General features: G+C 35.4%; 4 protein-coding genes across 4 annotated transcripts; 3 read left to right on the top strand and 1 right to left on the bottom strand.

Moving 5' to 3' along the window:
• Positions 1 to 158: 158 nt before the first annotated feature.
• LOC122603507 (probable histone H2A.5) lies at positions 159 to 1,273 on the bottom strand. Its single transcript, XM_043776228.1, has 2 exons — positions 976 to 1,273; positions 159 to 585 (listed from the first exon to the last, which is right to left on the bottom strand). Exons 1-2 carry the CDS (start codon positions 1,180 to 1,182, stop codon positions 340 to 342), a joined length of 453 nt encoding a protein of 150 aa, XP_043632163.1. The 5' UTR covers positions 1,183 to 1,273; the 3' UTR covers positions 159 to 339.
• A 4,171-nt stretch (positions 1,274 to 5,444) lies between these two features.
• On the top strand, positions 5,445 to 9,024 carry LOC122603378. Its single transcript, XM_043776060.1, has 3 exons — positions 5,445 to 6,076; positions 6,726 to 7,238; positions 8,215 to 9,024. Exons 2-3 carry the CDS (start codon positions 6,822 to 6,824, stop codon positions 8,647 to 8,649), a joined length of 852 nt encoding a protein of 283 aa, XP_043631995.1. The 5' UTR covers positions 5,445 to 6,076; positions 6,726 to 6,821; the 3' UTR covers positions 8,650 to 9,024.
• A 321-nt stretch (positions 9,025 to 9,345) lies between these two features.
• LOC122603966 (UDP-glycosyltransferase 75C1-like) lies at positions 9,346 to 10,905 on the top strand. The gene has a single exon (XM_043776837.1). The coding sequence runs from the start codon at positions 9,377 to 9,379 to the stop codon at positions 10,736 to 10,738; it is 1,362 nt and encodes a 453-aa protein (XP_043632772.1). The 5' UTR covers positions 9,346 to 9,376; the 3' UTR covers positions 10,739 to 10,905.
• A 1,110-nt stretch (positions 10,906 to 12,015) lies between these two features.
• Positions 12,016 to 13,491, top strand: LOC122605840 (UDP-glycosyltransferase 75C1-like). Its single transcript, XM_043778796.1, has one exon. It carries the CDS (start codon positions 12,071 to 12,073, stop codon positions 13,433 to 13,435), a length of 1,365 nt encoding a protein of 454 aa, XP_043634731.1. The 5' UTR covers positions 12,016 to 12,070; the 3' UTR covers positions 13,436 to 13,491.
• The last annotated feature ends 902 nt before the right edge of the window (positions 13,492 to 14,393 follow it).

Genomic DNA, 14,393 nt, shown 5'->3' on the forward strand with positions numbered 1-14,393 from the left:
TTGACAACCTGATCCACCATATATGAACACACAAAAAGGAAAAACCATATTCTATTGAGCATATCATAATCAATTGCCATGACACTGACACATATCATAATCATTGGAAATAAAATTTAAAAAAAAAAAAAAAAAAACTCATCAGAGAAAGGCCATAATTTCTGAATATTCCAATTTAATTAAAAGACTTGTTCATCTTCTTTCACACATCTAAAACCATCAGAGCTTGTATTTCAAATACAGAGACTATATAGAACTACAATAGCCCTAAAAAGTAGCTTCACCTAAGAAAAACACATTCAAACTCTAGTTCTAATTACATTCAACAGTAGTCAGTGACTAAGCTTTTTTGGGTGATTTTGTGGCCTTTGATGGAGACTTTGAGTGTTCCTTTGCTGCCTTGTCATGCGCCTTCTTCGGCAAAAGAACCGGGTTAATGTTGGGCAACACACCACCATGTGCAATCGTCACGCCTGATAGTAACTTCCCAAGCTCATCATCATTCCTTATCGCCAATAGCACATGCCTTGGTATTATCCTGTTCTTCTTGTTGTCTCGTGCCGCATTCCCAGCCAACTCCAATACCTATTCACAACCCACAATCATATTATAAAAGCCCAAATTATTACAGAGATACAAAAATCTATATACACATACAGTTATATGAACAACATTTTTAGGTTATTTTCAGAAAAGTAAAACACAAACATTAGATACAGAACAATATACGCATATATTGATACAAAAATATGAACACATAGAAGCCGTTCAAAAAAAAATACACATAACATACACACACACACACACACATATATATATACATATATATTATACAATCAGATCTGGTTATAAAAATGTCCAACTTGATAAACTAGAAATTGCAAAATAAGCATAACCAAACCCTAACCCTAAGAGGAAATAAATCAAATGTAACTAATTAATTAACAAAAATGAAGCAATTATAATAATATATACCTCAGCAGCAAGGTACTCAAGAACGGCGGCGAGGTAAATCGGAGCTCCGGTACCGACACGTTTAGCATACCGACCATTTTTGAGGTACCGACCAAGTCTACCGACGGGAAACTGAAGACCGGCTTTCACGGACCTGGAAACCGGTTTCTTCTTTGGACCACCGGCCTTTCTTCCTGCTGCGCCCTTTTTCACACCACCTGCTTCCATTTTTGAATTTTTTTGAGAAATTGAAAATGAGAATTAGTTTTTTTAGAGGGAAATGAAATGTTTTGTTGGTGGTGATTTGATGGGGGAGTGTGTGGTTTATATATGTATTGCCGATTTGATCGCTCTTTTGAAATGATGGTTTTCTTTGTGGTGTAATGGGGTTGTGGCCGTCGGATTGGATTTGATCGACGGGTGATGGTGGGAGATTTATGATCCGCGTGAAATTGAATTAGCCAATCAGAAGAAGGCAGTATAATTGGAACGAATGATTAACATAAATAGTCCATGTATTGTCCTAATTCTACAAAGTTGGATCCCTATTTCAAAAAATTTACATCTTCGGTCAATATTATTGTCTAATTATAGTTTGATGTTAAAGTTTTATTTTGTTTTTGATCTAACTTGACTTTTCCGTTTTTCGATCTATTTTTACTCTTACACCTGCCATTATTTTTTCTCTAAAACCAACCAAAATCTAAAATCATGTTGGGGAAAATTCTGAAAAAAGAGCAATACTTGATGTTCTGAAAGGCGTGTATAACACTTTCAGATGAAATCTATTTGGTGGTTCACCCCAAATGAATTGATTGGCTACAATTCAGATAATTAAAGAACGAAAGTGTGTGTGTGTTTATGAGAGGATTTCGAACCAGAAGAAGTAACCAGTACATGGAATATACATATATCGTTATAAGGCTTGGAAACTTCCTTTAGGCAGTTTTCAACTTACAAATTGCCAAATTCGGTCTTTCAGGGTTCGAAATAGGTAGATACCTCTTCACTTGAATCAACTTTTCCAAAATTGAAAACAATTTTGTGGTTGTCTGACACATCCAAGACTTTATGTACATTCGGTTAACATTCTCAAAATTGGATTTTAAGATTTTCAGTTTGAACACCATCTTCTTGTTTAATAGAACCTTCACTTCTTTTTTAAAATGATGCTTTAACATTTCCTACAATAATATATTTAAGGTTTGTATTGTTAAATATAGTAATATATGTTAAACATTTGAATTTTTTACATCGATTATATTAGAATAAACCAAATATACCTCATAATTTTCATCACAAATTTGGTATGATGTTTTTTGGATAAGATTTGAAACTTGTTGATCATTCATTTTCACTCCAACAACACCATTGGCGTCTACAAAATCCTAACTTGCACATTATACCTACAAAATAAATCAAAAACAGAGTTAAAATTTCACCTTGTAACTGAATGATTATAGAGTTTTAATATGTAATATATACATATATATATATAGGAACTCCTTTTTTGTTACATGAACAGCAAAACCACATGTTGTTGTCCCTTAAAGCATCAAGAATGTCCAATGTATCGATGTAAAGACTTGTCAATTTAACTTCTTGAGCACAGTTGACGCATTCCATAGAATACCATAGCTGGTCAGTTGGAATAAAAACGATTGTTGCAACAACAGCCACTTGATCAAACTGTTCAAATTAAAATGTTTATACATTATAATGTTAAAAGAAACTAGTTATAAATTTGAAAGAACATTATGTTGTGTAATCTAATTGTACCACTTTCATATTTTTAAGGTCTGAGATACATATGGCTGGACAATCATCAAATATCTAACTGTAGTGACGAGTCGTACTGACATTCACAAAGAGATGATTTGTAACCAACACTCCCAAAACGTAACATAAACCTGCATAAAATCACAGTATATTGTGCTGATATGTTGGTGTTGTAAAAATTGTATTTGATAATAAAATTGTTATAAATACGTATCTTGCGTGTCAAGAGGTCCGAAACTATCAGAAGACGCGAACAATTTACTTCCTTTGTCAGTGGCGCTTATAATAGGAACGCCTAACCAATTCGTAAAGATTAGTCAATGCAATTTTTGTTTACATGGATTATTCAAAATATAATAAATTCAATATATAATTATACGTACCATTATGCTTGCTTATTGAAGCCAGTTGTAGAATAATGATTACATATGATTTTGATGATGACATTAGATATGTAGACATTTGCTTAGTCATTTCACCAAACAATTTGCGTTTAATCCTTAGTCATGTAAAGAAAAATATTAAAGTAAATAGCAAATATAAAGGGTAAGATAAACACATATAGCTATAAATGTAGTGTAAACATGTTCACTAACAAAGAATATACAAGAATCAAACTCAATCTCTGTTTTTCATCCTCAGTGGTATTTTCCAAAGTATCGTGCGAAACAATTCCGTCAATGATATCTAAAACTTGAAAATTACATAGTTAGATATATACTAATATATTTGTAAGTTAGAGTTCAAATACTATTATATAAGAAAATCAAAAATATAATCAGTGCTAAAAATAGAAGAGCATAACAAAGAAATATGAGTTATCAAAATCCACATCAAGTATGTCTTGGAATTTGTTGAACTTCAAGACATATTTTGAACTCATTCAAAATTACATAAATGCAATATATGATTAGGATGGATATCCATTTGAAACATAAATTTATTGAGAGTTTAGAAAAGCCTCGAAACTTCCATGAGCACCAATAAAAGACAAATAAATCAAATAAAAATAATGAAACCAAAAGCTAATCAATGTCGATTGTTAAGTCACGGGTATGTTTGGCACAAACGCTTAGAGTTGGGATTGTGGTTCAGGGCTTGGAGTTGGGGCTATGGCTAGGGGTTTGTAGCTGAAGTTTGAAAATGAGGCTAGAGGCCGGGGCTTCTATTTCAACCTTTCTTACACAAACTTTTATTTTAAATACCTTTTGGGGCTTATAAGAGCTTTCGGGGTTAGGACTTTTGATTTCAAATGAACAACCAAACAGGGCTATAACTTTAAAAAGGGCTTACATTTAAATGCTTGGGGCTTTTAAGCTCCTAAAAACCTCCAAAAACCCCTTACCAAACAAATACAATATGTATTCCACCATATACCATAGGATTATAGAAGTGGAAATAATTAATTGACTAAAGTCAAAGGAGGCCTAAATTAGCAAAAGAACTTTGGAGCTATTATGGTAACCCTTAGTTACGTCTCTAGAATGAAAATCACGTATGTCTGAATTTAGTTTGACTAGAAAGATTTTTCTCCCTTATTCCGCGTCAGGTTTTCACAAAGCATCATATATATCAAGTCGAAATTCTTTTTTCATATGAGTTATTTCATAAAGTACCTATTAACACTTTAGCAAAATTCCCGTAAGATTCCATAGTTATATCTTACCATAACATTAATTCGACATCTATTCTGACCAATATAGTAATTATAAACAAATGAAATGAATTTTATTATTGTACAATTCTTACTATATACAAGCATTGATTTTTGGTAAATCTCATTTGTTTCCTTTTTTTCCCGATTTTAAACTTTCTTTCACAACCATTCTTAAATCTTGCTAAATTTTAGTTTGTTGGGATATTATTATTACACAATAGCACTATTGGTAAAAATCTTTTAATAAGTTTAGTGTTTTAAAGATTAAATATTTTGATATAAAAATGAAAGAAGAGTGACTAAAACTTTAAAAGTTTGGTGGTATGCTACTAATTAATCATTAGGATAAAAAGAAGAGCCTATGTGTCTTTTTGAAATTTCTTATTTTATAATTATTGGATCTAAGATTAAAAAATTACGTGTATCTAATTATAGTATACCTTAATCCCATATGAAAAGTCCAACCAATTGCACGTTAAACCAAAAATACAAAGATGACAAGAGAACTAGGGGTTTGTTTTGGTGCATGTGAGTTACGTGAGTAAGGGTTAGGGCTACCACGGACTTACATTAGATCGAAAATTCTTTTAGTAAGCATATAAAAAGTTATGATTGGACATATGTTATCTAAGAGATTGAGCCTATGTAAATTATAAAATAACTCTTGTGAAACATTTAAAGTAAACAAGTTGTGTTTGTGTGTCTTGTATCTCATAAGAGTCTTTATGTCGATTTCAGGTGATGAAACATCTTCCCTTGGATAACCCACCTTAATCCGAGATGTTGAAATTGTTGAGATAGATTATAAAATGGTTCGAAACAACACATATTTTGTAACTATTTATTAAAAGTCGGAGTACAAACTAATGCGTTCATTCATATACTCAAAACATATGGACAAAGAGATGTCATGGACTCATGTAAGCCCATAGATCGTAAATAGGCCCAGTCCAAATCTACGTTCGTAAATCGTAAGAGACGGGGCGTAGCGTTGACCAAGCCAATAATAAATCAATTTTAATTTCCTGCTTATATATCTTCTTCATTCATCGTCATCTATCCATTCATTCACCATCTCAATTTCTCACTGCACAAATTTTATAAAAAAACACCGACCCTTATTTATCGGCAATCCAATCATGTCTTTGAATCCCGATCATCGACTGTCCATTCTCAAATTCACCTGACCCCACCATCATCGATCCAATCAAATCAGATTCTTAATTAATATCTACCGATCCAATTTCTTAATCTGAAGGGTTTGTTGATTAAATTTCAAAAAATTATTTTTAAAAATAATAATAATAATTAATCAGGGGGGTGTTTAATAGCATCGAAAAATGCCTTCGGTGCTGTGGATCGATTTCATAATACCTCCTTGTTTAGCTAGTAGTATAAAATCTAATAATTACGTAGGTCGTAGTTGTTCTCATCGTATGAAACGTAAGCTTGAAAAAGGTGATCGTCGTGGTAATCTTATTAGTTAACAAATCCCTCCCCTCCCCTTTTTATTTAATATTAATTTATTAGTGTTTTTGATAATTTTATCGTATTAACACCGGTCAATCAGCTATATCAATTTCTAGATATTCTCTTTATTATTATTGTGATATCGAATTCGATAAGCGAAAACCGACTTTTGAAATACCTGATTGTTTGTTTGGTGAAGACCCCAGATCTCTAAAGGTACTATCTTTTTCCATATATATTAATTTTATTATTAGTTTTTGTGTATCTATATGTTGTATATGTGTAATTAATTATGATAGCATTGTGTATAAGTGTAAATATTGCTTAACTTAATTGAATGGCTTAACAAGATTATATGTATTTTAGTTCTTTTTGTACATGTGTTTTTTAATTGATCACATGAAGAATAAAACTGCGTAGCCCCATGTATAGAATTTTAAGCGAAAAAGAAGAAGAAGAAGAAGAAGTAGGTAGTTTAGTACTTTAGTTAGGCGTTGCCATGTGTATTGATAGATACAAATACGGGATATGCTAAAAGTTAGTATCTTTTTTGCACCCTGCTCATTGTTATTTACTATATACGGGGGCTGTATCTCAAACGTGCCAAAACCTGTCAAGGATTTTACATCTGCATGTGATTCACTAGGCTCTAGTGTAGATTGTACTCGTACCATGACAACCCACTCTGCCTACATTAGCTACCTTTAAAAGATTTGAGTTAACGTCTGTTAATCAGCATATGGCAGTGCAAAGTTTGTAAGATTTAAAAAAATGGAGATTCTTTGACAAGAACTGTGCTGGATATGAGACACTGTTACTTTAAATATGCATGATGTGTTTATCTTACTTCATTTTTCTGGAATAGGTTTCTTGTAATATTTCCGTGTTTGGAGCGTTAACAGTGCACCCTATTGTTGTGGGATCTTCAGTTTCTGTGAGCTTCAGTTTCAGCTTTTGATTGATGTCGATGGACATATGCTCTCGAAATTGTTTGTCTTCTACTAATAATACCAATGATCTTCGTGGGTTTTGTTCGAGTACTCTAGAGTCTACCCATGGAGTCTTTAAAGCTCTTTCTGTGGATGAAATTAGTGTTGATATGACCAAGTTTCTGAATATACAAGACGCCCAAGAGGACGATTCAAGTTCCTTGCCGCCCCATAAAAGTTGTGACTTTCAGAAAAATTCCGAGTATGACAAGTCTAGTCAAAGCAAAATATTGTCCCAAGCTACTGAGAAATCACTTGGCAAGCTTGCCACGTGTTCGTCTTCAAGTAAAACATTGTCTCCTGAAGACGCCATCACTAGTGAAGTATCTAAACAGGGTGACAACATTGAATCTCTTAGTCCATCCGAGCTTCCTTCCACATCTATGCCAGTAAGTATCTTTTTCTTATGATTGTTGAGATTTATTTGTAATTTCTCTATTATTTCGTTGGTTATTATGTTTGTAATGCGGCAACTATGACCCATTTACTTATGAATTGTTATAGTTCTAACCGTTCGTATAAACGAGTTAGCCAAAAAAGCGAGCTGCCGAGCTGGTCAAACTGGTTAAAAGCCACCCATAATGGCAAGGGGCTTTTGGGGGCTTTTAGAAGCTTAAAATCCCCATCTTTAAATTTAAGCTCCTTTTAAATTGGTAGCCTGTTTGGATATGCATTTGAGATAAAAAGCCCCACTCCAAAAAGCTTTTAAAAACCCCATAACCATAAGATCTTTAAACTAAAAGCTTGTGTCAGGAGGTTTTGAAAAAAGCCCCAGCTTCCAGCCTCAAGCTCTAGCTCCAAGCCCCTAACCACAACCCCAACTCAAAGCTTTTGTGCCGAACATATATAGATATAGATTATATTGATGTATAAACGCTTCTAGTCATTTTATTTAAAAAATAGTACTCCTAAACACCATATTTGGGATCAGAGGCGGATCCAGAAAAATGACTAGTAGTAGAAAAGGAAATGCTTGCTGTCACCCATATATTATTCTTTTCTCGCCTTCGTCTACCTTCTCCCTCAATCCCCTGTTTCTTCTTCTTCCTTTTTTCTTATATGACTGAAACTGCTGCTACTTCTCTTCACAATGGTTTTTCTTGGTTTCAATCAAAAAAGTTGAAGTAACGAGGGCCATACCAATTTGGGTTGGGGGCATTATCATAAACAAACTAAAAAACCTATAAAAATGGCATTACCCCCCGTAACTTGTGAAGCGGATCCGCCCCTGTTTGGGATACTAACACCAACAATTATCAAACAATTTAGGCGTTATGCCTTGACCCTAACCCACCCATTTTGTCTCTCTATGTTGTTGTACTATAAGCTCTTTCTCTTTCTCATATCTCTTGAGTTTTCTCACAGACGCATCTTAAGCCAGTATCCGCCATGAAAGGCAGCCGTGAGAAAAGGGGAGTTGCTCCGCCAGTGAAGTTAACAGTAAAGTGGGCTCCAGATGTTTATGACCCCATTCCTACTTCAGTGTCACATGTGGTAACAAGCAGCAGGTCTTCAAGGCACAGCAAGAAGAATTCGAGAAACAAGCAAAAAAGCGTGAGCAAATCATCACGTGGAAGCAAAGGTAAAGAGAAGAAACAAGTTAGAAAACGTGGCGGACACTCTTCGGGAATGAGTTACAAGCTGGACCATGAAGAGGAGCTGGTTGATTTTTGTGAGCATGGGCCTCAGCCAGGCGGAATTGATTTTCATGTCAGGAATCCGGATCAGTTATGTGGAAGTAGTTTTCTTAAGAGCTATGGAACACGTTTGCATCTCTCATCGGTTGCAGAAGCTACCTAGCTTTCTGCAACAAACACAACTGGTTCGTGTTACTTATGTGTAAATAAATAATAAGGCTGCGATTTTGTTGGTTAGTGTGAAAACTTTTAAGAATCTCCTATGAGTGTTCTCGACTGGTACTGCGACAAGTATGGTTCTATTTTTGTAGATATTGTGTACGTTGATTGTGCCCTATGGTTCTGTTTCTCAATGAAGGGTTAAGTGTTTATTTTGTTCTAGTTATGAGCTTTAGAGCTTGGCTGTGTGTTTTGGATCGACAATAGGCTATGCAGTTATCGAATCCATAATACACAATGCTAAAACGGGCTGTATTGATTTTACTTGAGCATGTTTTTATTATTTATTAATAAAGTGTTAAATTGATTACAATCACTATATTACATGCTCTCTTCATCCAATTATGTTATTTATGACTTGAAAATCGTGTTCTATATTTATGACCAAAAAAACTTTCGGTTTCAATTACAAAGAATGAAAGAAATGTGGAAAACTAAAAAAAGAAGTCACTGTCTAATGAATGGAATAATATTCTTTTCAAAACTTCCATCATAGAAAAGTTATTAAACATTAATATAGGAACAATTTAATACGAAGTAGTTAGGAACCAATCAAATTTATATGGTTCTTGTACGATTATTTTACAACCACACTATGACCTTATCTTGCATTTTAACTCGATATATATGTTGGACTGAAATTACCTCACCATCAAATTAAATCTCTCCCCATGACAACCTACCGAAAGAAATTCTTGATTGTCGCCTATGCAGGGCTAGGCCACATCAATCCAGGTCTTCGGTTCGCCAACCGCATAGTCAAAATGGGAGTTGACGTCACCTTTTGCACGAGTCTCTCTGTTGTTAAACGCATCGACAAAGAAACCGTCCCTCATGGTCTAACGTTTGCCCCATTCTCTGACGGCCATGACAATGGAAGACAACCCACAACCAGCCAACAACAATATATCTCAGATTTTGAAGCAAAAGGTACTTGTGCTGTCGCAGAAACTATTTGTTCTGAGAAAGATGCAGGTCAGCCATTTGACCTTTTAGTCTATACTACTGTGCTACCGTGGGCAGCCCGTGTGGCAAATGCTCACGGTATCAAATCAGCCCTTTTGTGGTGTCAGTCAGCTACTATTTTAGATGTTTATTACTACTATTGCAATGGATATCAGAATTTGATATCCAGCAATAACGACAACCCAACGTTCCCAATCGATTTGCCCGGACTGCCACCACTAACTATTGCTGATTTATCATCGTTTATGTCAGCATCAAGTCCAAAGGAATACGATTGTATTCTACCAATGTTGTTAGATCATATATATGTACTTGAGCTATCTCCAACTATACTGGTTAACACTTTTGATGAACTAGAATATGAGTCCATTAGAGCCACCAAGAAACTGGAGTTTATTCCTATTGGACCTTTGATCCCCTTGGAATTCCTAGACGAAAAAGACTCATCAAAAAGCTCTTTAGGCATGGATTTCTTTGACAAACCAACAAATGACTACATCCAATGGTTAAACACAAAAGATAAGTCAACGGTTGTGTTTGTTTCTTTTGGAACTATAGCCACTTTCTCGTTGGAGCAGTTGGAGGAGATAGCAAATGGATTGTTGGAGATTGGTAGGCCGTTTTTATGGGTAATAAGAGACGACGAAAAAGCAAAAAGACTGAGCAAGATAGAGGAATTGGGAAAAGTAGGGATGATAGTGAATTGGTGTTCTCAAGTGGTGGTGTTAAGCCACCAAGCAATAGGGTGTTACGTAATGCATGGTGGGTGGAACTCCACGACCGAGTCATTGGTGGCCGCTATTCCTACGGTGGTGTTCCCACAATGGTCGGATCAACCAAACGACGCAAAGATGTTACAAGATGTTTGGAAAACCGGGGTAAAGGTGAAAAACAAAGAGGGGGTTGGAATGTTGGAAGGGAAAGAGCTTAAAAGGTGTGTGGAAATGGTGATGGGAAATGAGGAGATGAAAAGAAATGCTGAGACATGGAGTGCGTTGGCAAGAAAAGCTCTTAGCAATGATGGATCATCTACTATTAACCTTCAAGCCTTTTTGGAAAATGTTTGAAGCTTATTACTAGTATTTGTATATACGATATTTGCCTTTAATATATTTATAGTTGCTATATGTTGTATGTGATGCATTGAAAAATATCGATAACTATGTAAAATTTTATGAGATGATATATAAAATTCGACTCATAATGGAGGCCGGTCTTATTAGTGTTTATTTAATTTGGTGTTTGTGTTTTGGGTTTTCAGAAAGTTATGCAGTTATCGAATCCAAACTGCACAAGGATAAAACAGGTTGTTCTGATATTGCTTGTTGCGTGATTATATTTTCTATTGATTAAAACCGCTATATATATATATATATATATTACATGCTCTCTTCATCCAAATAACCGATCGAAGAGAAAGAGTGATTTATGTCTTGAAAATTCTGTTCAACGTAATCAACACTCAACAACTTCAAAGTAAATCACATTCTTCAACTTATGAGTCGCTATGTGTAGGTCTACGTGTTTTAGTTTATACAAAAATACAATATCGTGTACTTGTACTGTGATATTAATTAAACATCCCCTTGGTATTAGACTATTAACAAGGAATTAATGGTTGTATCGGAGCTTTATATCTAGTAGCTGATTTAAAGTAATATTTACATTAACACAAATGACCACACCTTAATAACAACAATATATAAATCCCATAGGGATTTATACCGCGTACCATACATTTAAGTCTAAGAGTCTTCTAGGAATGAAGTTAATTAAGGCCCCCCTTCGTAAAGTTTTATCATTGCATTTTGGGGAAAAAGGTTAAGAAATTGTTTCAATAATGGGTTATATCATCAATTGTTAGTTGTTTTGTCACCGACCTCTTTAGAGTTTTAGGCTTCTAGCATAGAAAAATGAAAAACTAAAAAGAAAAAACAATGTTTATTACATAAAATAATTCTTTTCAAAGCTTGTAGTATAAAGTAGGGATGGTACTGATCTTGGTCCAAAAATCACCAAAAGATGGTACTGACCATGGTCTCATATGAAATTGTATTAATACGAGTTAAAACTTTCCAGTGTTTTTCATGATATTGTACTAGTTCTGAAAATAAAAATAAAAATAAAAAGGGATACTTTTTTAGGCCCAACTTAAAATTTAACATCACTACAACTCTACAAGAGCTCAAGACGACATCAAAATTTTGAGAAAAAATGCTGATCCTAGTAGAAAGTCATTCAACTTTAATATAGAAACAATTTTAAAATAATTTTAGGAACCAATCAATTAACCTTATATGGTTCTTGTACAACCACACTATCACTGTGCCTTATCTAGCATTTTGACGCATATACATGTTGGAGTGAAATTACCTCACCATCAAATTAAATCTCTCCCCATGACAACCTACCGAAAGAAATTCTTGATTGTCGCCTATGCAGGGCTAGGCCACATCAACCCAGGTCTTCGGTTTGCCAACCGCATTCTCAAGATGGGCGTTGACGTCACCTTTTGTACGAGTCTCTCTGTTGTTAAACGCATCGACAAAGAAACCGTCCCACATGGCCTAACGTTTGTTTCATTCTCTGACGGCCATGACAACGGTAGACAACCAACCACCAGCCAACTAGAATATATGTCAGACTTTGAAACAAAAGGTACTTATGCTGTTGCAGAAACTATTAGCTCTGCGAAAAATGCAGGTCAACCATTTGACCTTTTAGTCTATACTACTGTGCTATCATGGGCGGCCCGTGTGGCAAATGCCCACGGTGTTAAATCAGCTCTTTTGTGGTGCCAGTCAGCTACTATGTTAGATATCTATTACTACTATTGCAATGGATATCAAAACTTGATATCCAGCAATAACGACAACCCCACCTTTCCAATCAATTTACCCGGACTGCCACCGCTAACCATTGCTGATTTATCATCGTTTATGTCATCTTCATGTCCACAAGAATACAAACTTTTTCTACCATTGGCATTAGAACATATTTATGTACTTGAATTATCTCCAATTATACTGGTTAACACTTTTGATGAACTAGAATTCGAGTCCATTAGAGCCACCAAGAAACTTAAGCTTATTCCGGTAGGACCTTTGATCCCATTGGAGTTCTTGGTAGACGAAAAGGACTCATCAAAAAGCTCTCTAGGCGTGGATTTTTTTGACAAACCAACGGATGATTACATCCAATGGTTAAGCACAAAAGAAAAATCGACGGTTGTATATGTTTCTTTTGGAACTATAGCTACTTTCTCGTTGGAGCAGTTGGAGGAGATAGCAAATGGATTGTTGGAGATTGGTAGGCCGTTTTTATGGGTGATAAGAGACGACGAAAAAGCAATAAGATTGAGCAAGATAGAGGAATTGGGAAAACTAGGGATGATAGTGAATTGGTGTTCTCAAGTGGTGGTGTTAAGCCACCAAGCAATAGGGTGTTATGTAATGCATGGTGGGTGGAACTCCACGACCGAGTCATTGGTGGCCGCTATTCCTACGGTGGTGTTCCCTCAATGGTCGGATCAGCCAAACGACGCAAAGATGTTACAAGACGTGTGGAAAACCGGGGTAAAGGTGAAGACCACAGCGGGGGGTGGAATGTTGGAAGGGAAGGAGCTTAAAAGGTGTGTGGAAATGGTGATGGGAAATGAGGAGATGAAGAGGAATGCCGAGAAATGGAGTACATTGGCAAGAAAAGCTCTTAGCCATGGTGGATCATCTACCATTAACCTTCAAGCCTTTTTGGAAAATTTTTGAAACTTACTTACTAGTATTTGTGTACTTGCCTTTGATATATAGTTGCTAATTTGCTATGTTGTGTGTGATGCATTTATAAATATTGATAGGTATGCAAAATTTGATGTGATGATATACAGATCTCGACTCAAATGAACAAAGTGACTTTTCACATTTGTGTCATAGTTAACACTAAAAAAAAAACCATATATGCATATCTTTGGTGTTGCATTTAGCCATTAGTTGTACACAAGCAACGACAACATTAACATTGTTATTTCCAATCTAAATGACGACGCATCAATTCCCACTCCACAAAAGAAAAGGAAATAGACCGCTAGCAAGCCGTCACCCCTCACCCATCACCATCGGTTGCTATCTATTGTCGTCACCATTGTCAGGGCTGTCTTTGAGGTTAGGCAAAGAAGCTACAAGCACATGGCTGACAGTAACGGCAAAAAAATTAAGTTTTACAACTTTAAGTTACAACAACAACAACGGTACTCAATCCAAGCGAGTGTCCGAGTATGAGGGAGGTATGACGTAGATAGCTTTACCCCTACTCTAGGTAGAGAGGCTGCTTCCTAAGGACCTCCGGCCCAGGGCTTTACCCTTTATAAAAATAATCTCGACGGCTTCGCCGGAGAAGAAAGCCGGAGTCTCAGATCTAGATCTCTAGAGAGAAACTAGAGAGAGACTCAACGGTTTCTATACGAATCAAAAACCGATTGGTGTTACAACTTTAAGTTACATCATCTTTTATTATTTTAAGCCTAGATAAAAAAATTAATAGCACAATAAGTGAAAGTTTGATATAAAAAAATGATAAATCAATAAAGATCAAGTTAAAATTCTATAACATCGAGGATATATGTTTTTATTTTGCCTTGAACCCAAATTTCAGCTGTTATTTTCGACGACGGTCTTGGCCATCACAACCACCCTCTCGACGCTGTTGGCATCTATCTGCGTGAGTTCC

Source organism: Erigeron canadensis, chromosome 6 (assembly GCF_010389155.1).
Source record: "Erigeron canadensis isolate Cc75 chromosome 6, C_canadensis_v1, whole genome shotgun sequence".
NCBI lineage: Eukaryota > Viridiplantae > Streptophyta > Magnoliopsida > Asterales > Asteraceae > Erigeron > Erigeron canadensis.